The 25055-nt window shown below is 40.2% G+C and overlaps 1 protein-coding gene across 5 annotated transcripts; it reads right to left on the bottom strand.

Moving 5' to 3' along the window:
* Positions 1-1170: 1170 nt before the first annotated feature.
* ST7L (suppression of tumorigenicity 7 like) lies at positions 1171-25042 on the bottom strand. 5 transcript variants are annotated; one of them, XM_075521869.1, is made up of 16 exons: positions 24797-25033; positions 23554-23636; positions 21727-21886; positions 21123-21177; positions 20399-20514; positions 18698-18776; positions 17722-17876; positions 17030-17127; positions 16283-16397; positions 14409-14481; positions 13641-13743; positions 10336-10486; positions 10099-10191; positions 7170-7309; positions 1957-2035; positions 1171-1714 (listed from the first exon to the last, which is right to left on the bottom strand). In XM_075521869.1, the coding sequence occupies exons 1-15, from the start codon at positions 25002-25004 to the stop codon at positions 1982-1984; spliced, it is 1683 nt and encodes a 560-aa protein (XP_075377984.1). In that variant the 5' UTR covers positions 25005-25033; the 3' UTR covers positions 1171-1714; positions 1957-1981. The 5 variants fall into 5 exon arrangements, 3 of the variants coding, with proteins under 3 accessions (XP_075377984.1, XP_075377986.1, XP_075377985.1); XR_012778502.1 differs by lacking the exon at positions 1171-1714 and adding an exon at positions 6697-6854 and having other exon boundaries at positions 1956-2035; positions 24797-25034; XR_012778503.1 differs by lacking the exons at positions 1171-1714; positions 1957-2035 and adding exons at positions 5447-5584; positions 6697-6854 and having other exon boundaries at positions 24797-25034.
* Between the last annotated feature and the right edge of the window lie 13 nt (positions 25043-25055).

Here is a 25055-nt window from a genome sequence, read left to right as displayed (position 1 = left end):
CTAGTAGTTAGGCAACTCAAAAAAATTTGGTAGTACCTTTCTGTAGGGCTCCCCTCTTGACTCCTCAATGAATTCAAGTATGTAACTTGGATTAAAGCCCAGCCAACAGAAATATACAGTGGAGAGTAACAACGGCATTTCTACCTAAACACATGTGTTTCCTCTAAGCCAGAGTTACAAATAAGCTACACTGTATGAGATGCATAGGTGACTGTCCACTTCATAGTACTTTGTTTACAAGGCAAAGAAGGATTTGGATGAGGGGAAATAAAAATAAATTTTAAAAAAAATTTTTAAAAAATCAGTCTTCTGCATCAAGACAGATTATAAGTCAATTAAAATTGACCTGTAATTGATTGATTTAGGTATTATTTCAGAGAACAGAGTAGGCTACAGCAAGCTTCTTCCATCCAGTATTCAGAAACTAGAATAATTTACAACACCTCTGAAGCCATCAACATCATGGCTTACATCAATCCTTCGCAAAGATCAGTGAAGATTAAACACTTAAAATCTCCCTAGTTATTATGGGTAAGTATATGTGTTTATCTGTAAAATGTAAGGTGATGGACAACTTCTCATGTGCTCAGAATTAGCATTTATCCCCAAGCCTGTGCTATTTTTATCATTTCCACTTTTAAGAAGCCTCAGCTAACATGACTCCGCTTCCTCAATACCAAGCAGCAGACCCGAATGTGAAAAAGTAGACATTTTCTCTAATGAGGGAGAGTGGAAATGGAGGTCACACCAATTACCTCAAACCACTTGGCTGCCACAGCCATCTTTTCACCTTTGCAGTAAACAAACCCTTGTGGCTGGGCCGTATATGAAGCAATTCCTTTGAAGAGCGCTCCACCTCTCAGTTCTCTTCAAGTCTTGATATCAACAACGACAGTACTTTGGACTAACGCTTGAAAGTTCAGGTCTCCCAAAAAGACACTCGTGCGGATATCACAACCACTTTTGGCAGTTTCGGAAACCATCCTGTTCTTCAAGGCAAAGCAGTTTGAAAGACAAAAGATGCACAATTAAATCTGAAGTAACAATACGAAATAGAGGAGTTTGTACTACAATTTCCTTGCGTAATGCAAGCTTACAGGATACAGAAGAAACAAATCTTTGTTTGCACACTATAATCTGTATTGAACAGACGCTTAAGAAGTCAACAAATTCAATGTGTTAAGAAGCAATCTTTTAATAAAGAAAGCAGAACCACACTTTGCTGTTAAACAATATTTTGAAGAAGGCTTATAAAATTAAATCTAAGCCAATTATCTGGTGCATCTGCAGCTGAGAAGGAAGTGTCAATACTCCAAACATCTGCTCGGTTTGTGTCCTCTCCTTTCTTACAGAGGAAGTATTAGCTTCCAGTTGTACAAGTGATTAAGAGAGCAATAAGGTATTGCTCAACAAAAACTACTTTCTTAGATGATTACAGACTAAGGCCAAAGAAGAAGTTCATATGTTAAGCACCATTACCAACATGGAAGCCTGTCAAAGATACCAGTTTGAATAGCACAGCTTTTTTCCTTGCCCCCACGTCTAGGGGTCAGCTAACCACCGGGGGTGAGGCTCGTGAGAACAACGAAATCAAACCATCGTGGAAAGCACACTCCAGTCACACTGGAGTCAGCTGATGCCACAGACTGGACAGCAGGAGAACCTCGATGTTTTCCGTAATGAAGCTGAAGGGTGAAAGAAGATTCCCAAAGCACTGGAAGAAACAGAACACAACAGCAACAACAAATTAGCTCAATTTCAAAATCAACGTCCTTTTACAGGCTCAAGGTATGAACAAAAAACCACCCGGTATCTTTCCCTCAAGGCAGCAGAGCTATGGTCCCCTCAACACCGACGCCATGAGATAGGCTCGTAGTAATCAGGAAATATTAGCCAAGACGCACAAAAGAAGAAAAAACCCTCTGGGCAGCCAGGGCTCCAGCCTTGTCCACTCACCCCCTGCATCCCCGGCGCGGTCCGCTCAGCTGGAGGCCAGAACGCTGGGAGCACTCACAGGCCACAGCACCCGCAGCACCTAGGCAGAAGCAGGACGGGTTAGGACGGCGTTTCGCTGTGCTACAACTCTTCCAGCTGCTCTGAGCACTGCGCCTTCAGTGTTGAACAGACTGGGGAAGAGGGTAGCGTATTTTCTCGACTCAAACGTGTGAAAACTGAACAGACAATCCACCAAGACCGGCCTGTGCTTCCAGACAGGATCCATTCTAGATGCCATCTAAACAGTTCCAGAAATAAAGATTAGGCTAAAACAAATGGTGCAAACTCCCCTGCACCTTCTCAACCCATCCCCCAAGTATTCCGCTGGGACTCGCGTTATCCTCGTACAAACCCTCTTTTCATGAGGCAGCAATGACAGGACTCATTTACTTTGAGGGTTTTACTTTGGCCCTCCTGGCTTATATCATAACCTCAAATATTACATTAAAAAGGCTTTTAAAACATAACATTCACAGCAGTGCAGGAGCTTTTCACTGCAGCTAGCTTCTTCCCTGCCTGTTTGCGTGTGGCACCTTCACATTAAGTGCATGAGTTAAGATGTAGATTAGCAAGGCAAGAAACCTTTGCCCTTGGCATTGACACTCAGCTGTGACAGGAAACTTCAGGCTTTTTTTCTACGAAGTGTAGAACCACTCATTACACATTGGCAGGGAAGTGCACATCTCCAAACTATACACATTTTCTCTTAGATAAGCAAAAGACTCAAGTGTTTATAAATATGAAAAGTTCAGCAGCTGGCTAAAAAGTTAATTCTCCAGTCTCACTTAATGAGCTTTGGGGAAAGTGGTAGGGGGATTTGTTCAGAAAGTAAAGCAGAGTGTCACAGAAAGCAGGACTTGCCAGATGGGGCTCTGTTTAGGCCTATTTTCTGTCTCTAGATGGCTGCTATCAGCAAAATGGCAAGGAATCCGCTAACAGGGAGCTACGGAACAACCAGGATGAGAAATGTTTTCTCCTACTCTTGCAATCATAAGAATTAGCCAATTTTTAAGTCCCATGACTTATTCCTTTGTTGTGAAAATATCAAGCAATCCATATCAAAACACTTTGGAACATGGACTGTCTTAGGATTTCATCCAATTGTCCAAGTTGTTTTCAGTAGGACGCAGCAGGAACACTGCTGCAACATTTTTTCAATACTTTAATATTCACTAATACTTGTCTATTCCAGTAGCATAAGGTTCAGAGTTAAAAAATGGGATCGATTTGCTTGGAAGGTAGGCATGTTGGTTGTTTTCAGGAACTTCTGAGAAGACTATTTACAGTGCCTGCTGTCACTCTGCATCTCTAGTTTTCGTGAAGACAGACTTCTCGGTGTCTTTATAAGATATTACAGAAGGAATTGTGCAACATCACTTTTGCAAGATGATACACGGCTACCCAGTTCTGCACCTATGTAATTATTAAAAAATAAAAATTCATACTGAATGGAAAAATAATCAGACCCTTTTGTCTGCAGTTTCAACAGAAGGTGTTTTATGTAACAGAATATTTTTTCAGCTTGCTCAGTGAACTGTCTAGGTTATTGTCATCCCTTTAGCGTACCTCCTCCCTTCTGTCACTTATTGAGAAAATTCTGAACAGCAACTACTTAAGAAACAGCGCTGTCTCTGATGATCAAGAACAGAGCGATTCTCCATGAGATCAGAAATCTATCTGAAACCAACAGCAAGGCTGAGCTGAAATCTAGCTGAAACCAACAGCAAGGCTGAGCAAGTGCTCCCACGGGGAGCGCTTGCGCTCTACTGCAGGTCGTACGGAGCTCTACCACCGCCTGTTGCACTGTCCTCACCTGCACTGACTCACGCGGTACATCTTTCCTTAGTCAAAGAATATTAAAAGTCCGAGTTCAAGAGAACTAGTAAGCCACAGCTGGCTCTAACTAGATCCGCAAATGCTAAGCACTTCTGCCAGCACCAGTCCCCAGGGCCTGCAAACCCTTCCACCTGTGCAAGACAACGAAAATCCCTCTGGCGCCTGGTCCCAGGGCCAGGGAGCGCGGAGGCAGGGCTGCCTCCCGTTCCAGAGGGAGCCGACTCGCAGCCGGTGCCAGTGCTCAAGTCTCTGTCGATGGTGTATTACGCTTGTATACATTGGAACTAGCAAATGCTTCACTGTGATTTTTGGCCACTTGGAATATTTTTAGCAATTTGCCAAGGTTTACCCTGTGATTTATTACGGAGGAAACAAACTCAAGCACTAACAAATGAAAATATGTAAACTCTGACTTTTCAAGTCAATAGAAAGGTATTCAACTTCTTAAAACCCTTTAGAGGCATGCAGTTCGCTGTAGATTCAATTGCTGGAAACAACTGTTTGATTAAGAAGCAACTGAAATGTCATCTAAGAAGTCATATTTAAGTCACTTAGAGATTGATAGTGAAAAATTCCACATACACGATACTTTCCAATTGTCATTCCCAAAACTGTGTTCTAGATTTGTTGGAAATTCAACAATTTGTTGGAAATATATTTTGTATCGCTTTTTCACTGAGGCCAAAGCACTCCAGGTATCTACTATCTAGAACTTTATTATCTCAAATTACTATATTTAATAAGTTAAAACACAGTACCATGAAAAAATACTTGAAATAATGAAATACACAGGAAAAAAATGCATTTAGAAAGCTTAAAGCACTGGAATTACCTGCAGATATAACACTAGATACAGCAAATAATAATTGTTTTATTACAGTATTCTTGGGTGGAGAGGCGAGTTTCATTAAAGAGAAGGTAAATTTCCATTTTCAGTATGAAAATTCAACTAGATGCTACTGCCACATACCTCCAGAACACAAGAGATAATGCTTTATAAAGTGCTAGCAGCCATCACAGCATTATCTATAGTTAAAATACTGAAGCAATCTATGAATAAGTGTTAGTTTGATATTGAGTATCATTGTTTCTTACAAGTTTTCTGAATGCTTCTGAAAACATCAGGAATGGGATCAAGAGTACAATAATCTCATAATTAAAATAAGGAAGAATATTAGTCATTAGAGTATGATTGGGAGTTAACATTAATTCTATCTAAAATAGAATACTGGAAGATGGTATTTCCTTCTCAGCTGTCAATCTCAAGAGATTAATACAGAATTCACTTCTGGCCTGTTTCTCTCAATACACAGTTTCCACTTTTCACAGAATCACAGAATCATATAGGTTGGAAAAGACCTTTAAGATCATCGAGTCCAACCATAAACCTAACACTGCCAAGCCCACCACTACACCATGTCCCTAAGCACCTCATCCAAACGTCCTTTAAATACCTCCAGGGATGGGGACTCAACTGCTTCCCTGGGCAGCCTGTTCCAATGCTTGATAACCCTCTCGGTGAAGTAAAATTTCCTAATATCCAGTCTAAACCTCCCCTGGCACAACCTGAGGCCATTTCCTCTCGTCCTATCATTTGTTACCTGGGAATACTTTTGCCAGTATTAAGCTAGCACAGCGAGTGGCAAGAACCCCTTTGTGCCTGCCACCGCTGTGACTTGGTTGGTGGAATGATGCGGCAATATGCATGCTTCTTGATCATCTTTTCAGCTGAACAGACACTATCCATCCTTTCCTATAGAAAATAAGCAAAATAAACACGCTGCCAAGTGACCAAACCCTGGGATTTTTTCCCCACATTTGGACATGCCACTTGACATTCCAAATGCCATTATGCAAAGCCAACTAACTTGTACAAAGTCTTTTTTTGGTTCAAGAAACCCAGCAGAGAACTTCACCAAGCAATTCTTTGTTAGCATAACATTTGACCTTGTATCTCTTTGGAAATCATACAACTTTGCTAATGCAGTCCTTACAGAATTAACCAAGCAGATAGTTAGACCCTAGTTACTATGATCCCAGCCAATTATGAGCAGCACTGAAATTTGTCACTGGCATGTCCAACTACATTTTCCAACATAAAGATCAACAGAACTGTGTGGAAATGAGGCCCCACTCTCAGACCTGCATGACTTGGACGCTGTAGACTAGAATCGCTAGCAAAGCTTTTAGGAACAAAGTATTCTTAAGAAAAAAGGCGTACCTCCCAGGTCTCCATTACCTGCTGCATTAAAACAGCAAGAAAGCATAACACCTTTCACCCTCTATTTTGACTAGCAAAGCTAGAATAAATGATTCATTGAGACTTCAGAGCTCTTTATTTGCCACTCCACTCTACTGCATGAGATCCACAGTTCAATAAAGGCCAAATATACTGCATGGCTTAGTTTGAGAAGTGGGGAGGGGAAGCTGCCTATGCAGTTTCTCCCTCTGTCGAAGTAAGAGAGCACAGCTTTCAGCATCCAGGGAAAGATGGTAAGGTTACAGCCAACAGCAATATTAACAGATAAGCAAGGAAAAGAAACCCTAAAAAGAGCAGGGCAGAGAGAAGGAGAAAGGAGATGGGCACAGAAGGCACTCATAAGAACAAATGGCTCCACAGCAGACATTTATATATATTTAAAGCAGCACAGATCAGAAACCTATCTAGCCAAAAGCACGTTTGCCATTGTCAAGTCCAATTTCTGTCCTTGAACAGGTACTCAAATGACAGAACTGTGGTCACTGAACATGTTCTCCATCTAGTAACTGGAACCAGACGAGATATAAAACCATTGGTCTAGTTCCCAAAAGGTAAGTGACAGCTAACTAACTTCTGAACCTGGCTTGGAAGTTAAGTTACTTTACCCTTGTTCTTGTTCGTTCCATTCACATCGTGCTACTAGTTTTCAATGCTCAGCAAGAGACCTGTTTTTCCAGCAGTCCAGCCTGCCTTTTACTCACTTCTCAAAATCTCCAGTCAACAAATTTATTTTCTGAGGTTCTCACACTGCAGTCTTCCACTTCTATGAGAATAAAATCCATACTCACCACAGTGCTCTTTGGCAAAATTTCTCTGGTGCTGAAATGCTGCTCTCTCACCATAAGAGTGCAATTAAGGCCATGGTATGTTATAGTCACAGTTCATCTTCTTGTCAAAATACACGTTTTGCCCAAATTTCAACAAATGTTTGTCACTAACTAGATTCTTACAAAAGGAGATAAAATAATTCATGCCCCACAAGCATGAGACTGCCTAGCGCCTCCTTCACCATGGACCTCAAAACTCCCAAAGATCCACAAGTCACCTAAGTAAGCCCCGTGACAGAGACAACACTTACAGCTTTAGCAAAAATGACCATCAGCTCAGGGAACTGGTGCGTGAGGAGGGCAAGCATTGCCGAAAACGAACATAGGCCTGCTGTGAAATGGATGAAAAAGGGAAGTTCCTTCTGTGGGTAAACGGAGACTTCGTGAAATGCTGAAAGGAAAAAATGAAGAATATTGACATTTGCTAATTGAGGAGTTGTCTAAATTATTTACAATCTTGTAACTCAGTTCCAGCCTTCCAGAAGGAGTAAGTGTGGACTCCAGACTATTGTGCAGCACATGTTAGGTCCCAGTATTTAAACTTCTCAAAATTTTTCCTCTACATTAAATGCTTGTCTTCATTATAAATAGTCATTACATCTTTCTCTTCCCAATCTTCTTTTTCACTTGCACGGGCTTTAGTTTTGAAGCATTTAATCAGGCTTAGTTTTTGGTACCTACTCTTTTAACAGGACAGAGAGAAGAACTATAAAATTCACAAGCTGTCAAAATTACCTAGACCAATTTAAACAATTCAGGTGTTTCAACCCTCTGAAGCATTAACCCTGTTACCTGAAGAGAAGAGCACATCTCCCCATCCTATAAGAAGCTCAGCAAGTACAAAACAACCGTCATGTTATATATACATGCAAGGTAGCTCCTTAATGCTTTTCAAAGATTTCTGGTTGGTAGGCTACAGTAAATTTTTTAGAGCAGCTGACAGAGTAGACCTCAAAGAAAATAGTACCAGGACTAGGTTATAAATTCTGTACATAGCAGCTCCTTGCAATTTCCAATCCATGGTAACAGAATCAAAAGAAGGTGATTAGACAGGCTAAGGGCTGGCATGTGGAGCTTTCAGCACTCAAGACACTACTACTGGTTACTAGCTGAGGACCTGTTCGGTGAATTTGCAATTACTTACTGGCTCTGAATACCTGCAGCTCTGACTTTTTTCCAATTATTTTAAAGGGTTTTTAAATGAAGAAAAAAATAGTTTCTATGGACATAAGTAACTATGAAAGGGCTGCACACTTCTTGACAAGACATTTTTAAAATCTAACAAAAGCCTCAAAATTTAAGTAAGCCTTTTTGTAAAACAAGAAAATACAATTGTATTAATTTTTAAACTGAAGTCTGAGGAGGAAAAACACACTTTACCCTACCAGTGACTGTTTCTGAATGCTGGCATGTGAAAGCTACCATTGTAAGAGCAAGCCCAGCAAAAGTGGCTTGTGCTGTTGCAACTCATTAATGGCAAAGTGCTTGGGTTTTGTTTTGCTTTTAAGTATACGATTTTGGAGCACAACTAGGTAAAACAGTTGGAGTTCCATGTCTAACGCCCATCAGAGATGTTTAACGTTATCCCAGAGATTATCAGTTCACCTTCTTAACACGCAACCAGCCCTGCTAGGCCACAGTATGATAGTAACACACTCCTCTCTACGGCACAACCAAAGAATCCACTTGTCTACTATGGAACACTGTTATGCTCTCATACTATGTAGAAATTCACCTGATTTTTAAAGCACAGAGCAATATAATTTAGGAAAGGTCCCAACATAAGTTAGGAAAGTGTAAAAAAAAAAAAAAAAAAGGAAGGATTCTTTTTGCACTAGTTTTTCCGTACATTGGAAAATTAAAATCAAATCCGAAATAGATAAGGACAACTAAATATAATTCTATACATTCACAGCCATTTGAGAATTGTTACTACTCAGACCAATACAGGATTTTTGAATCACTAATTTGGTCAACATTATTTTAAACAGATAAATTTTAAAAAATTAAGTGTCAAGATTTCTCGAGGAAGTACTGCAATAAAAGTGTTAAGATGATTTTATTTATGGGTAGTTTTATATTTAAAACATAACAGGAATGCGTGAGTGATCGTGTTGAAATATCTGCATGTGTTGGTGTTTAATTATGCTGGGAAGTCTACAATTTAGGGTTAGTTGCTAACCAAGGAATTCCTTGTGCAATATCCTGCATAAGTGAGAAATGAGTAATTTAAAGCAGTCTGGGGGCAAATTTAAATTACACATTTTAAATATAACTTCAGGCTTTTAAATAGAAACACGTATGTGTAGTTTTCCTTTCCACAGCTGTGGTCTCAGTGGGTCTGCTGGTGCTTTTGCAGTAGCCCTTTCCAGTCCCGTGGGACTTGCATTTCTTCATGATGTAGAAGTTCACCCCCAAAGGAATTCTATTAACATGTACAATTAGCAGTCAAATTCTAATCTAAATTAATGCTATTTTCCTAAATATGATGAGCACGGGCCCTGATGATTTAGTTTATTTGCCCTACCTAAAGAAAAAAATATGTAGGCTCACGATTGCATAAAGTAATCTTGAAGTAATGGGCAGCTGAAGAAGACTTACTTTTCAGTGTCAAGTGTTAGTATAAATCCATAAAAATACCTACATGGATAAAAAGTTCCAGGAAGCATACTGTCCAGCAGACAAATACGTACCAACAAATTAATGACAGAAAGCAATACGTATTCTGTGAAGCTATAGATTAACCAAGGATTCTCTGTAGGATCAGAGGCAGGTTCTGCTAGATACCTGACCGCAGGACAGGAATCATGCGTTTATTTCCTTGCTAAACGGAAACAGCTCCTCTACACCAGCAGCCAAATCCATGACTTCTTTTAAAAGAAGTAATTTAAAGAGCTGGTCCATTTTGTTGTCCTCAAAGTTGGCCAAACTTAGCCTGAATGTACCACACGCAGACTTCATCTTTGAAGGACTTACGTTACTACAGAATCAAGCTAACATTTACCACGCACACACGTCAAGTGCTTCAGGATCGTTTGGGAGGGACATCGACAAATAACTGAATCGCCTTCACAGGAAGCTCAAACTAAAAAAATCACAGTAAGGTAAATACAGACTACCACAAACCGAACATGTCCTTAGCTTATGTTTTATTATCATTACTGCTTAGAAACCACTTACTTGGCAACAGTTCTCTGTCTGCTGTTTCTGTGCAACTTGGATAAGGATAGAAAAGATGACCTTTCTCTAACGGGTATGGGATCATCCTAAATGCTGAAAAAAGAGTGAGTGACATTAGATCTGTATCTAAACCAAGCAACCAGCTTCTCACAAAGAGAACCAGTCGTGTTTGAGGTGAATAAAGGCAGAGAGATTAGTCTACTGTACAGAAAAAATAAAACAAGGAGAGATACTTACTGCCTTCCCATGTACAGTGTAGCAGATTTAGAGCCCCTTCTATCCTCTTCCAGTGCTGGAGGTGAAAAAAAGCATATGCTACTGCCTCACTGTCCCCTCGTTTCAGAATATGCTCTGGAGGTAGCACTAAGCTTTTCATTTCTAGTAAATACTGAAAGTAAAAATGGAAAGCACGCTTGGTTACCTGGAATATTCCAAAATCTTTAATTGTGAAACATAAGTGATCATTTGAGGCATAACTGAGCATATCACACAGGGGCCAACTTCCACCTGTTGAAGAAACAGCCCAATCCTGACACAGTGCATACAGCCCACACTCGCATGGGAAGTGAAAGGCAGCAAAACACACATCCATGTGTAAGACTCTTAAATTGGAGTTTTCACACACAAAATACCAGGGAAAAAAAATGCATCTTCTGTAAGGCAAAATAAAAATACATTCTTGTGGAATACACATGAAGTACAATGCCACAGGTACAATACCAATGAGCTACACGTTTCATCTAATAAAAAAAAAAAAAAACCAACAAAACAAACAGTATTTTTGCTCATCATTTAATCACTGAAAGTTTCAATGTAGGAGGCTAAGTACTTGTTAGCTCTCAAGTACGAGTAGCAAACCAGAAAGTGTCAGTATGCTAACCAAAGGAAGAATAATAAACCAAACGCAGGAAAATCTTGTTTTAATGTGGTTTTGCTGGACTACCACAAAGCATCTCTGATTTCAGATTTTTTCAATTTCAGCCTTCCCCCTACATCAGCAGAATATCTGATGCACAGAAGGGTCAAAGAACACAAGGATTAATCATTTTCCATTTCCCTTGAAACACAGGACATGAGATCTTGTTTTCTGATGGTACATTAAAAAAAGACAGGTATTCATTTGAACTTAGCTTTTAAAAGCAGATGACTAATTTCTACAAGAATGAAATGACAGTTTCAGCTCTAGTATTTACCTGCGAGTTGTTCTCTCCTAGCACATAGTGTCTCATTCAATAACAGCCAAAGTTAATCCACATCTTTGATCAATGTAGCTGGCAATTCCTTTGACTGTCTCCCAAAGTGTAAGAATGCAGCTAACTCGCCGATTTATTTCAGCAGATGCCACAAACTATGAGATTATTTACTAATCCAGTTTGAGGACTTAACTTTTCCCATTCAGATTCTTGAAGGAATGTAGGAGGGGTTGTGCCCCGGCCAAATAAAGCACATTTACTGCCTGGCTAGGTTCTTCTCTTAGTGCCTTGGGCCTACACTCCGGAGGGTAATATTCTTGCTAATCCCCTCTAATCCTCTTCAATTTTTTTTTTTTTTTAATTTTTTTTTTTAACACAGTAAAGGATCACTCACACAGGGCTGCTGTGGGAAAATGGTCTCAAATATCTGACCCTTGACCTGACTCCTCATGCTCTCCGCAGCGCCCACTTTTCCCTCGTACTAACTGTGCCGAGAGCACGGGAGTATCAACGCAGCAGTGGCGATGCAGCCCCACTGCAAGTATTGCCACAACATGCCAACGCTGAACTCCACGCTTTGGCTGCCTCTGTGCCTGTGTGACCACATAAACAGAAAAATTCCACAGTCTGGCAGGTTTTCATGTCCGTGTTTAACCGTGAGACAGGCAAGGTATCAGTACTGAAAATATCTTAGGTTTTGCAGATTTAAGAAAGGCTTTCTACACAATAAAAATCTGTAAGATATTCAGAAGATCATTGGGAAAGATTGTTTCATGCATTACCAAAATGAAGTTATAGATCTCTAATTTGAAATGGCTTAAGAGTACCAGTTTTCTAGCACTGTAAAATGCCTTCCTAACTTTCCAAACAAAACCCATCCTTGTAAAAGCATAACTCAGAACAAAGAGAAACAAACAGTATTTTATTTTCCTTATGCAAAATGATGTTATGTGCAAAGACAACCACTTTCATCAGATGTGAGAACAAAGGGATTTCTACTTTACATACTCATTTCTTTTCAGTCCACGGGACAGAACAGACTGCAAATTCAAATACCAGATTTTCTTCCCCACTAGTCCACTGTAACCCACTGGGCAAGTTACTTCACTTGTTTGTGCCCTTGTTCGCTTGTTTGCTTTGACTATGAGCATTTCAGAGCTCTACATAGCCAGCACCAACAAAATTCTGCCCTGCCATCTAATGAATTGGTGTTTCAAGGCAATATTGTAATAAAAAACCATGAAGACGACTGGATAGGTATACAATTAGAAGAGAAGATCAAATTACTGAAACGTGGAATCAGTTTCCGTGATTGTCTGTAGAACTATGGAATATATTTTGCAAACAGCCTGTTTGAAATGATATCTAACTTCTTTAAAAAGGTACATGAGGCTCCTGAAACAACTGAAGGATATACAAAATAAAAGAACTTTTAGATAATGATAATGCGTTATAATCTTCTTCCCCTAAAGGCAGAGGCTAAAGAAAAATCTGTCTGAGACTGTCTGAAATGAACTTGCTACGCTCTTGATCAGTCATGCAAACAAGCAGCAATTTCTCCCAGCAATTAGCTTTCTCAGTGCACATTCTATTAGATTGGACAGGCAGACAGAATAGAGCGGCTGGATAATTCAAGCCTTCACAGCAATAGTCATTCGGACTCCATGATCATTTGCAGAGGATTAGGTCCAGGACTAAGCCAACCTTCTGCATTCAAGGTTTCAAACTGAATGCATCACAATACTAGTACAGTAAAAAGCAACGTAAGATTTTTTTTCACCCAATGCTCAGTGGAATTCGTATCTTGGCCACTTCAAGTAATGCCAGACATTAAATTACAGCCTGTAGCAATACTGACTCTTAATCTTGTTTACACGTGGATGAAGAAAATAAGTGACTGTAGGTCTTTCAATAACCCGAGTTCTGGAGCCATGCTTGGAAGTACAGCAGGAAAAAGTATTTTGAAATACTATGAGTGCTTATTGTTTGGAGAACTTAATTTGGCTTCAGGGATTTTAAATATCTAAACTAATATTTATTAATGCTTACCCTTACCCAACAAAGGGCCTTCACTAATACATTACTGGATTTTCCAATGAGTTAGAAAATTTCGAGTTTAAATTTTTTGTAAAAAACCCCGTTTAAACATCACTATTGCAAACAACTTATTCTGGACACCAAACATTTACAATACAAATACTAGTGTGTTTAAGAACTCAATGGCTGGAGTTATAACCACCTTCAAGAAAACATGGGGCTAGAAAGGCTCAAATAACAAGATGGTAACATAACACGACTTCTTTCAGAAGACAATAAAAAGTGGTCCAATAGGAAATAAAATACTCTTACCTTTGGAACATGAGGGTTAAATTCCACAGCTCTGTGAATTGCTTCCACAGCATTAATTTCTGCTGTACTGAGCCCTCTTTTGGAGGCAGTTTCTGGGGAGAACCTGAAGGGAAAAACCCACGCTGAGCAAAAGTAAACAATAAATGCTAACCAGGTGCTTATTTGCATTGTAAGCTTGCAGTTCATTAAAAACTGACTGATTTATCAAAAAAGATAAACAAACCCTTCTAGGAGACAAATGTTCATGTTAATTTAGGTATCTTGACTGTCATCCATGCCCATATGACAGAGTTACGTTTAACTTTTTGAAACTTCACGTCCATCACGTAAGGTAATTGAGTGCCCAGCCTTTCATAAGATTGTTACATCACCTACTCGGAGGTAAAGCTAGAATCAGCTGTGCAAATAGACCAAAACGAAGTGAAATGCCAACACGAAGTACCACAAATATCCTGCACCCAAGCCACAAAACAAAGAACTGCTGAACATGACAAGCACAACACTGAAAACAAAATTTATACAAAAGCACATGTGGGTACATGGGCTCTTGAAAAACATCTTCACCTGTATTAACTTTATGGATGCTTAAAAGCAACTTTAAATTACGTTTAACTACACACACACACATATATATGTGTATATAAATACACTTAACTTGCTCTTAGAAATGTAACTGCTACATATTGGATTTAGACCTTTTAGTTCATATTTTACAGCATAACCCAAGATAAGCAACAAACCACTGTTTTCGCAAATGTGCTTGCTTACCTTTCTGAAACGGCTCTGGCTTTTAACAGGGCTGCTGTGTAACATATTGCTGCTGATTTTGGAAGACTGATATCTATGATAAAATAAAATAATTAAGCTGTAAGATTCTAAGGCAAGACAAACATTTTAAACCCACATCCTTTGAGCTTAAAGATTTTTACTTGGGCAGATGATGAATGTAACATCTGGAACATTTCATCTATGATTAGAAACTTTGAATTTCTTTGCACAGTCTTCTTTCTGGTCACCAGTCAGTCTCAGATTAAAAACTCAGAGTTGTAGTTAGGTGGTAGAGTAATTTTTTCTTCTAAACATACCAAGACACTGAAACTGAATTCAAAGAGAAATGCATGTATAAAACCACACTTAAGAACAGTGTACTTTTCCTGTATTAACCCACAAAGGTTTCAAGTAAGTGTCTAATCTTCACCTAATTCTGCAACTGTACATTAACACCGAGTTTTACATAATACTGAAATAAAGACTGACTAGAAGCTGACCAAAAAAATTACATTATAGACAGGTAGATAAATTTTAATGAAATTGCAATTTCCATTCTTTTCCAGTTCCATGGGGAAAAATTCTATTAGTTGTAGGTTTTGTAGAATATCTGAGGCCAAGTTTGAGCTGACAATTACAGATTAGAAGGTTAGCACTCCACAGTACAAGTTTACTTTAAAAGCAGACAAAGTCTGGGGTCTAATTCCCAAGTACCATGTTGTGTATAGTCAGATGGCTCTTGCTTTTTTTGTAAATCCCATCCTGGGCTTGTCCATCACTTACTAGAAGTCTGGCTGTCGTGTCAAGCAAAACACAGGGGCACTACAGAGAGTTTGAAGCTCATACTCATTTTTCCAGATGCTTAGAAAAAAAATCAGCAACCCTTTCTTAAGAAAGTGTCGCAATTCCTGATGTTAACATAAAGAAGGACCAGGAAAAGAGCAAATGGTTTTGTTAAATTAAGACGACTCCACACAGAAGAACATGGATGGTCAAGTAACAGGAGCAGGCTGCTAGGGTGGCCACGCACAAGGGGCACAGGATTTGGGCAAGAATATCATACTTTTGATTCCCTGAAGCAATAAAGAACAGAGACACAAGAGAGAACATACCAACTTCTCAAGGGCAGGGAACGATTGCCACAAAATACCCTTTCTATGTCCCTCCATTCTGAGGGATATAGAAAAGGGACAGCTTTGACAGCAGCACTTTGTACACTAATGATGTGGGCATTATTTAGGTGGCAAAACTCTGAGGACAATAAAAAAAGTAAGTATATATTTTATTAACCTTTAGCTAGACTTGCACAACACCTGAAACGTATTAGTTGAGATGGAAAGTGAAAGCAAACTACTGCCATTTAATGGGCCAATACTACTAATCTCTGGCAAGCAGTAGGCTTGCACATTGCTAATCTCTGGCGAGCAACCTCAGTATTACAGAATCACGAGGCCAAGCCTGGAAGATGACAGAAGGGAAAACTACCTTTTCCAGCTTATTTACATCAATTACTTAGAGGGCTATGTGCTGACTGAAAAAGGCTGATGAATTTAGGCATAACTAAGGATGTAGAAGAGATTAAAAAACTAAAATAATCCTTGAATTGAAGCAACGTGAGCTCCAAGATTTCTTTACAAATTAGAAGTAACTTGAAAACATAAAAAGTAATTTATATGCAATTTAGCTTGCCTAAATTTGACCTCATCATTCAAAAGAAAAAACTCCACTTGCACTCTGGAAGCACCTATTTGCTGCCAATCTAGTCAACTAGCTGAGATCATGGGTAGACACCTGCTTTTGGACAGGCACACCTTGCCCGCCTCACCTATAGTCTTACACGAAAACACCGGTATTTCCCAATAGGCATCACTTACCATCATACTTTGCTAGAACTGCCTGGACATCTGCATAAGCCTGTAACTCCAGTAGTGCCTCCAGGAGATTTTCATGAATATTCAGCATGCTGAGAAGTGGAAACTCTTTCATCAACTGCAAATCAGTAAAGAGAAATTAATTAAGCACATGTAATTAAGCACTTGAATCCCTGAAATACTTAATAGAAATCAGGACAATAATTTAAGCTTCTTCAATGTTCTGTTCTTTCACAGTGTTAGAAACTGGCATGTAAGCAGCATGAAAAGAATCGCATCATTTCTACCTTGCTTTTTGCTTATATTCACCTACTGGAAAATAAGTATACTGAGGTTCATACAACATTCTCTCAGCCCAAATTTGCACAATTCCCAGAGTGAGTTGGTTTGGTCAGGAATATTTTCCTATGAAAAAAGAACTGATGATACACCTTGGGCAAGTGAAAGAAAAACTATGATGAAGTCTAAAGTTGGCTATTTTGACAAGTTAGTCACTGAGTCAAGCACAAGGCAAACTGGACAACAGAACTGTGAACATATGACATTATATAATACAAAAATTTAAAACCTACATGTAGGAACCAAAAAAAACTGTTCTCAAAAAAAAAAATCATGAATCACGATGTGCAAATCCTATTGGAAAACAATTCAATTAGATTCATTATGATGCCTAGAAAGGAACTTTAAACCATCAATTTGGACAATGTGACTGAAAACAACAGTTGCTCACTTTTTCTTAGTTTTACTTACATCTCTCATCATTTTTACTGCTTCTCGTATTCTTCCAAGTTTTCTTGCACACATAGCTAGTCTCCTTTTCACATATACCAATACATTGGTGTCTCTTCCTGATTACAAAGACAAAAAAAAAAAATTAGTCTATCAGTTTCAATCCTTACCTCTCCTTCCCTCTCTCTCTCTCAAAAAAAAAAAAACAAACAAAAAAAACCCCAAAAAAACACAAAAACCAAAACCCCGCACCAAAACCCCCACAACCTTTTTCCTAACCACAGGTACAAGCACAGAATAATTACTACTGCTGTCCCAACCAAGGCCCATCTACACCAATGCTAGTAACTTTTAACTAGGTTAAATGACAAAAAAATTACGTTTTTTTCCAAAATGTTGCATGGAATAAAAGAAGGTGCTACTGACACACACTAATTGCTTCATTAGTCTGCTCTACCTATCCAGCTTTCCAGAACAATAATGTACCGAGCCTCAGCGAGACAACCCACGATGAATACACAGCGTAACTGCCACTTCCTCAGTTTCATTTGGGCACTACAAAAGATCACAGAGCACGCCACGCATAAGCATAGCTAAAATAGCAGGAACTGCCTCACTGAACTGGGAATCAAACTAGAATCACTAAGTATCATTTTAGTTTTACATTTCTGCTCACACAAAACCAAGAGTTTGTGTGACTCAAAAGTGCTTACTCAGCTGTGCTTCATGCTGGGGACTCTGGGAATGGCAGTTTTGAGACTTTCTGTAAATCATTTCTCCTGCTTTCAGAGCCTGCTTGAAATACTTCTCAGCATCTACAATAGTTGTTGCTTCTTCCTCAGCCAGGAGGACATATGCAGTGGCACAACTGTAGTAAGGAAAAAACCACTAATTATTCTGAGGGACAGAGTTTAGTATTTTTTGAATAAGTGTTAAAAGCATTAGAAATGGGCAGGTTTTGCTTATGTTTAGTATCTAAGCATTGACAATATTAAAGCACCAAAATATTGACTTGAGTTCAGATGGTGAGTGTCAGGAAAACAGAAACCTTTTCCATTTTACAGAAAAAACCACACATTTGGAGAAAGAACAAAAGAAAGAATTGTAACAGCAAGTCAAATTATTTTCCTTGAAATATTAAAAGTGTTCTGGTAACTGTCTGGATTTTTTTTTTGTGTTTGGTTTGCTTTTTTAAAACAAGGAGGTAGGCATTTTACACAAAAACAAGACTACATAACAAAACGGATCACAGAAGCGCGTGAAATTCTTTGGTTTGTGTTATAAGAGTATTTTAAAATCCCTTACAGGAGTGGCATCTGTGAACTCCAAATACGGTATTACCACAATGCCATCTCTGAAACACATACTATCACATACTCAATTTAGACTGTTCCACATCTGAGTAAGATTTCTCATTCGTTATTGCTACTGATACAAAGACTTTAAAAAAAAAATCCTTTCCAAGAAAAAGGGAGAACAAAAGCTGTTCTTTTTATAGAACAGTTCAATACTTCAGTGCAACTGACGACCCCATGTGCAATTCTCACAGGCACAGAAGTCCCCCTTAAGCTATTCAGAACTTTGCTAAAAGTAAATTATTAGAACAAGAAACTCATAGTGTGCTCAATATCCCTCTGCTTAATCTTTCACACTAGAAATACAGCAATTGAACTTATACTCTAAACTTACTCATTGTTCAACTCTAAAGCTTGATATGCTGCTTTAATCCGGGCTTGAGGGTTTCTCTCTCGCCATGCTTTCTGCATAACTGTTGCAAAAACATTGAAAGGCTGGTGAGGGACAGAGACACCGGCGAAACACCTGGGAGCCAATGGAGGCAACGCTGGCTGCTTATGCCTCAGCTCTACATTAACATTCACTTCCATTTTGCAAATTCCCGTTTGCTATATAATTGTCAGAGGGAAGAGTAAACAAGGGTTTTAATTCCAGCATGAGTTTCTACCACAAGCAGCAGAATCTTGCAACTTCTCATTACGCCCCAAATTTAATTTAAGAAAGCAACACCACCAGGAAGATTATTCACTGACCATTTAAGAACTCCTACACTGAGAAGCAAAGACAGCTTACATAACCAGGCAGATGTACAATTTCTAAATTGCTACAGATTTTTGGAAACATTTCCCAAGACTTGCTGAAAGCTTGGCAGGAGCAATTGTTAAACACAGGCTCTTGCACGGACCTGCACAGAATTTTAATTTAAGCTTTCAAACAGAACTTCAAAGAAAAGAGTGATAGAGTAAGCTGTGTCTTGCACAGGTATAGATTCATACTTAAGTATTTAGACAACTACCAGATCATAAAGGGTTAAACAATTTCTTTTTAAATTTACAAAGCATGTTTGAATGGCATAACATGGCAAAGCCAAGTCAAGATATAATATAATAATTAATCATCTTATTAGAAAGTATTCTAGGAAACAATTAAAAAGGGTGAACTCTATCTATTCAAAAGGGTCGTTTGAATTTCAACTTGAATTCAAAATTACGGTCAGATAAGGAGCAAACAAAAGTTCAATCCAATGACTCTAAACCCCTCCCCACTATGCCTCCGTGAGGGAAAAATGGAATCCCAAACTGAAACCCAACTTCTAGCAAAAGAAAAACAACATCCTTGGAGCTACCATTTTCTATGCAGAACTAACAGCTTTCACACTAAGTAACAGTTCTGAAAGAACTCCAAAACCTTGCGTTCATGGAGTTACATATCTGGCCTATCTCAAGTACGATAAGAAAACTGAAGAATCTATACATGTTTCTTTTGGAACAAAACCTTCTGCTGTCCAGCAAGAATAAGGTGGAAAAATGTTTGAGTTTTCTTTTGGAAACAAAATATTAGTCTTGGCTTAGTAAGCGAGACAATACACTCCATTTGTGAAACAAAAACACATCGTTCATATCAAGCATGTCACAGCCAGCTGACAAGTAACACTTCCGGAACTTGACAAATTGACAATAGCTCTCACCCGCTCTGACAATAACCAGGTAGAGAACATTTTCGGCACTAAACATGTGGAACACAACGAAAAAATTCTGGAAGAAACTGCGCTATTCATTACTAAGGTTTAAATGAGACCACGTCTTTGGCTGTTGAGAATACAATCCAGGTTTTCAATATTGTGGTGTTAATTATTTGAAAAGTGTGAGATCTTAAAGTATGTCAGGATCCTGACAGCATTAACGTCAGTAGAGAAACACAAGGTAAAAACACATCTTTTCACTAAATACATCTATTAAACCTCCTTAGTAGTTGAGAAGGGCTATCATTTCACAAAATATTTGACACGATAGCTTGCACTACCTTGAAGTATGTTAAAAATACCCACTTTACGCTCTCCAACAGTTATATACCTTATGCATATGACACTGGTACCTGTATCTGAAGGCCGAAGGGCATCTGTATCGCACGTGAAAAAGTTTTGATGATCTTGAGCAGACAAATTCATGTCATAGTACGTAAGAGGCTCCTTCCCAGTCACCCACATGTATCTTTAATAGGAGAAATTTCAGTAAGAGGCACTCCTAGTAAAAAGCAATGCTGATACCAAGGGGACTATCTGATGTGCCTAACAACTGAAGCTAGTGCAGAAAATTTTTATTAATAAAAGACTGGAGCTACTAACCAGAAGTTTTCAAGTACTACTGTTCCATAATCTGTACAGGTTGCCAGAAGGCTTCCTGCAGAGGCAAAAAAAAGTCTTTTTATTCCTAAAGTTCTAAACAACTTGAGAACCGGCTTCCCAGGAAGCAGCTTTTCCTATGAAATAACACAAGGACAAGACTTACAAGACAGCCCTATCAGTTTAATAAAAGAGAATTTAGATTCAGAATCACCGTCTCAACCTCTGAATAAAGTTTTTCTCCCACTTTACTCTCAAAAAACCTGATGATGTTACAGTAGTATTTGCATTCTTATCATTGAAACTGCCAAAGCTTGGATAGGTGCCTTTTAAACACAGGACTGGCATCAATCACCCCTATAATCCTGCAGGTCTCAGCTGTCTCCTGATATTACTAGTGCAAGCTCTGTGAAGAAGTCATGTGTATGCCCTCAATTAATTTTAAAAATATGCAAGGGAAAGTAAGATAATTAATACCTGCTATACTCTGCCCCTCTGAAAAGATTGAGAGGATTTCGCCACACTTTGCACTCTGGGGACAGAAAAAAAAGTACTTTTGTAATTACGAGCACAGGAAATACTACCTTGACTTTAAAATGCAGTAATGCCAATGCAGTTTTACTTTCAAAAGCTGCTTTAATGTTATTGTTATACAACCTGAGCACGATCATACGATCATCATCTTCTCCCTAAACTTCTGCTATCCCATAAATATTTTTGCTCCCCAACATTCCTGGGGTACAAAAGCACATGGTGGAAAGATTAAACACTGCCATTTACACTCATGCAATGTTTATCTTGCACATATTCAGAACAGTAAATATCTAATGTTACTGAAACAGTTTTAGCTAAATGTGTAATACATTTCCTAAATCATATTTTTAATAATGCATGTTTTAGATCAAAGAAGCATTATTATTTAGTTTATTTTTACCATGATTAATAAAAAACATTGTAAGATGTAGGCCTTTCTCCAGTTCTTACAAGCACTAATGCAGAGTCAAAGCCATTTAAAAGCCAGTTCAGGTGAACCAGCCACCTTGAAGCTTAAGAAAAACTGCTGGGACACATGAACAATCACCTGGCATATTCTGCCTGCTTGTCTCATTCTCTCCAGCCGAGAACGCCGCTGGTGCTGGAGGGCTGTTTTCTATGCCACCGATGAGGGGCCTCAAATGACTCACAGAAACCTGCTCAATGAAAGACGTGCCGTATTTTCGGAAATGCCACCACTCAAACACCTGTCACAGGAGAAAACAGCACCAGAAATTTCCTTAGGCAACACCTAACAAACATCAGAGATGAAGAGCCAATTGTTCCCAGCTAGTACATCCCCTTGCAAATGACTATAGATGGAACTTATCTACATACAAATTAACACTAATTATCTGTTTTGGCCTGTCTTGTCATGCAGGATCACCCAGATAACATGAAAGAGACTGCAAATAAAAGTAAAATTTTAGTCAAACATATGTTCTTCCCTCCCCAAGTCATTAGGATAACTTCTAAACCCTTTCAGAAAGTGCCTGTACAGGGAAACCTTGCATAGAGGCAAGAACCTCAAGACAGGTGTAGTTTTTTCATTTCACAAAAATAATCTAAAAGAATAAAGCACAAAATGGACAGTTAAAGTGACATGTTCTGCCATTCAGAGAAGTCCAAAGAGAAAGGGCTGAATTAACAGCAATCAAGGTCACTTACCAGAAACTTTGGGTCAAAAATATTTCCATCTCTCTCTTTAAAGCTATTAAAAATACCTGTGTATCACAGTTGTCAAGCACTATACCATACTGTCAGCCCTGGACCAACTTATCTGAGTGTTTTCATTAGCATGCAGAAAGACGTGATGTTTAGACAGACCGTATTCTTTGCATTACTATAAATAGTAGCTGACCAATAACCACTTTTTTCTCTTAAGAGCAAACCTACGTAAAATACCTGTCACAAGCAGAATCCATCTCCTTATATGACTTTCCTCAAATCCTTCAGTCAAAACACAAGCAACATTACTTACAGCAAACAAGTTGTTTCTACCACATAAGACACATTTTTTTTTAATATTGGCTAAAAGAAAAAAAAAATTACTTATGAAATAGATTTTGCACATTCTGCTAAATAGGTTTAATTGATGAGAAGAGATATTTTCTTTAGCTTCTAATACTGAAAATAAAGATTAACCCAAAAGATTTGTATCTAGTACCACAGTTTGCATCAGGGTCAGATGATCATCACTGCAGAAACTGCTGCGCTAGCAGAACTGTGCCCCAGAAGCGTGCCCCACTCGTTTCGTGCAAAGTCAGCCACGTCGGTGCACAGTCATCTGAAGATGAGCTGAATTATTGGCTCATTTTCACACCAAAGTCGTTAAGATAGTTACATGATCACACATGCACAAAAGCCCCCCCAAAAGTTACTGTGGGAAGCTAAACTCTTAACTACTATTTTAGTAGTTAAAACTTAACTAACTACCATTTTATTATAGTTAGACTAACTAACTACTATTTTAGTAGTTAAGACTTAACTAACTCTATTTAAAAGAGATAAAAATCTCAGCGTTTTCTTTACACAGAGAGGTCTGCAGAGTTTGCACGTGTATTTTGCATTTTTTATGTATCTATGTACAGACACACATATATCCATACATACATATGGACACGTGCCTCCTTAATACAAACCTAAGTTTTTAAAACAGGTACAAGTTATTTTCCTTAGACTCACCCCAACATACAACACACATAGCAAAAGAGTATGTACAATGCATCAGAAAAGCCATCAAATAACAAGTTCCTTCCTAGTACAAAGGCACCCTCTAGAGTCGGATCCAAAAAAAGCTGATTGCATTTACCCCAATGAAAGCATCCTGGAGGTGCTAAACTGGTTTAAAAAAAAAAAAAAGTGGACTACTTACAAATATCAGTCCAGATATAAAAGACGAAGTCACTGTAAGGGCAAAGTAGAATTTTGGAGTCAAAGTGCTTAAGAACACAGTCACTGTTAAGAGAAACAAAACCAAAGACTTAACAAGCAGAACCGAAAAACACAAACAGCTTTTTATTAAACAATGCCGAATGCAATATTATGCAAATATATAATACAATATAGCCCTAGTAACTTTACAGATAACGTTACTTTGTCAGAGAATCCTTTCCATATGTTATTTTCTGTTTGTAACCGTCTGTGACAGTGAATTAGGTTATAGACGCAATCTAGAAAACTCAGTGTAAGTTCTTAGACAAAGCAGCCCATGGTTTCAACCACCTCATAGCTTGCGGACAGCAACAAGCCAATTTAATGTATTATTTTGTTTTAATCTAAAAGAGAAACATACTGTTCTGAGGCAAGTTTCTAGTCAGGGTTAAGAACACACATTTTCCACAGACCTCTCCTTCCAGGTATTTACAGCACAAGGCAGGGAACGTGGTTTTCTAGCGCTGCTCCGACCGTGGTTTTGACCCAAACTGCACATCAGCTTTGCCACCCGCCACCAGCCCAGGCCGGGAGGGAGCGCGGGAGGGATGCTGGCGGCAAAGGGCACCCTGGCAGAAAGGGCACCCGGCGGCAAAGGGCACCCGGCTGCAAAGGGCACCCGGCGGCAGCGCCAGGCCCAGCCCGGGGGTGACAGCGAACTCGACTGCCGCAGGCTCCCCCCGAATTCAGGCCTCCGGCCTGACAGGGCACCCCCGGGGGGGGAGCGGGTGTCTGCGGTGACACCCGGCGGACGCCAAGTGACAGGGCGTGGGGTGGGGACACAGCCGGGGCACGGCTGGCATCCCCCCGGGGCCGCGGCCGGGCAGCAGCGGGGAGCACTGGGCGGCACCGCGAGGGCCGCCTCGGACGCTTCCAGCTGCCCCGGCGCCGTCACGGGGCTGCCGAGGCCCGGGCTGCCGCCGCGGGGACGGCCCCGGGGTGTCCCCAGACCCGGAGGTGGCAGCACAGCGAGAGCCCCGGGGCCGGGTGGATGCGCTCGGCGTGTCGCTGCGGGAGGCCCGGGACCCAGGACCGGCCCGCAGGCGGCTGCCGGCTGGATGGGCCCTGTCCCGCCCCGGCGGCCCCGCAGCCCTCCGCAGGAGCCCGGCCGCCTCCAAGGCGGGCGGGGACAGCCTTTCCCCGGCGAAGCCCTCAGCCCCCCGGCGCGGCCCGCCGCGTCTCACCGGCCGCCAGGCTGTCCCGGAGCCGCAGCGGCACCCGCAGCACCACGTAGAAGAGGCCGAGCCCGGCGGCCACGGCCAGGAGCCCGCGGGCCCACGGCGGCACCGCCGCCGCCGCCGCCGCCCGTCGCCGCAGCTGCTCCCAGCGCCGCAGCGCCGCGGCCGCCCCGGGGCACGGCGGCCCCCGGCCGCTCCCGCCGCCGTCCGCCATGGCCGCCGCCGGGGGACGCCGGGAGAGGGGCGGGCCGCGCGGCGGGGCGGG

The sequence above is a fragment of the Mycteria americana genome, chromosome 20 (genome assembly GCF_035582795.1).
Source record: "Mycteria americana isolate JAX WOST 10 ecotype Jacksonville Zoo and Gardens chromosome 20, USCA_MyAme_1.0, whole genome shotgun sequence".
Taxonomy (NCBI): domain Eukaryota; kingdom Metazoa; phylum Chordata; class Aves; order Ciconiiformes; family Ciconiidae; genus Mycteria; species Mycteria americana.
The sequence above is the reverse complement of the archived record's forward strand: the minus strand, read 5'-3'. Positions and strand labels throughout refer to the sequence as shown.

Bases quoted from the DNA above. Each gene is read 5' to 3' on its own strand.
- ST7L (XM_075521871.1), bottom strand. From the start codon at position 25,004: ATGGCGGACGGCGGCGGGAGCGGCCGGGGGCCGCCGTGCCCCGGGGCG. The intron at 16,398-17,029 runs GTAAGTAAAACT...ACTGATTTGCAG, and splicing joins CAGTAAAAATGATGAGAGAT to TTGATGAAAGAGTTTCCACT. The intron at 13,744-14,408 runs GTAAGCAAGCAC...TTTTCCCTTCAG, and splicing joins GCCAGAGCCGTTTCAGAAAG to GTTCTCCCCAGAAACTGCCT.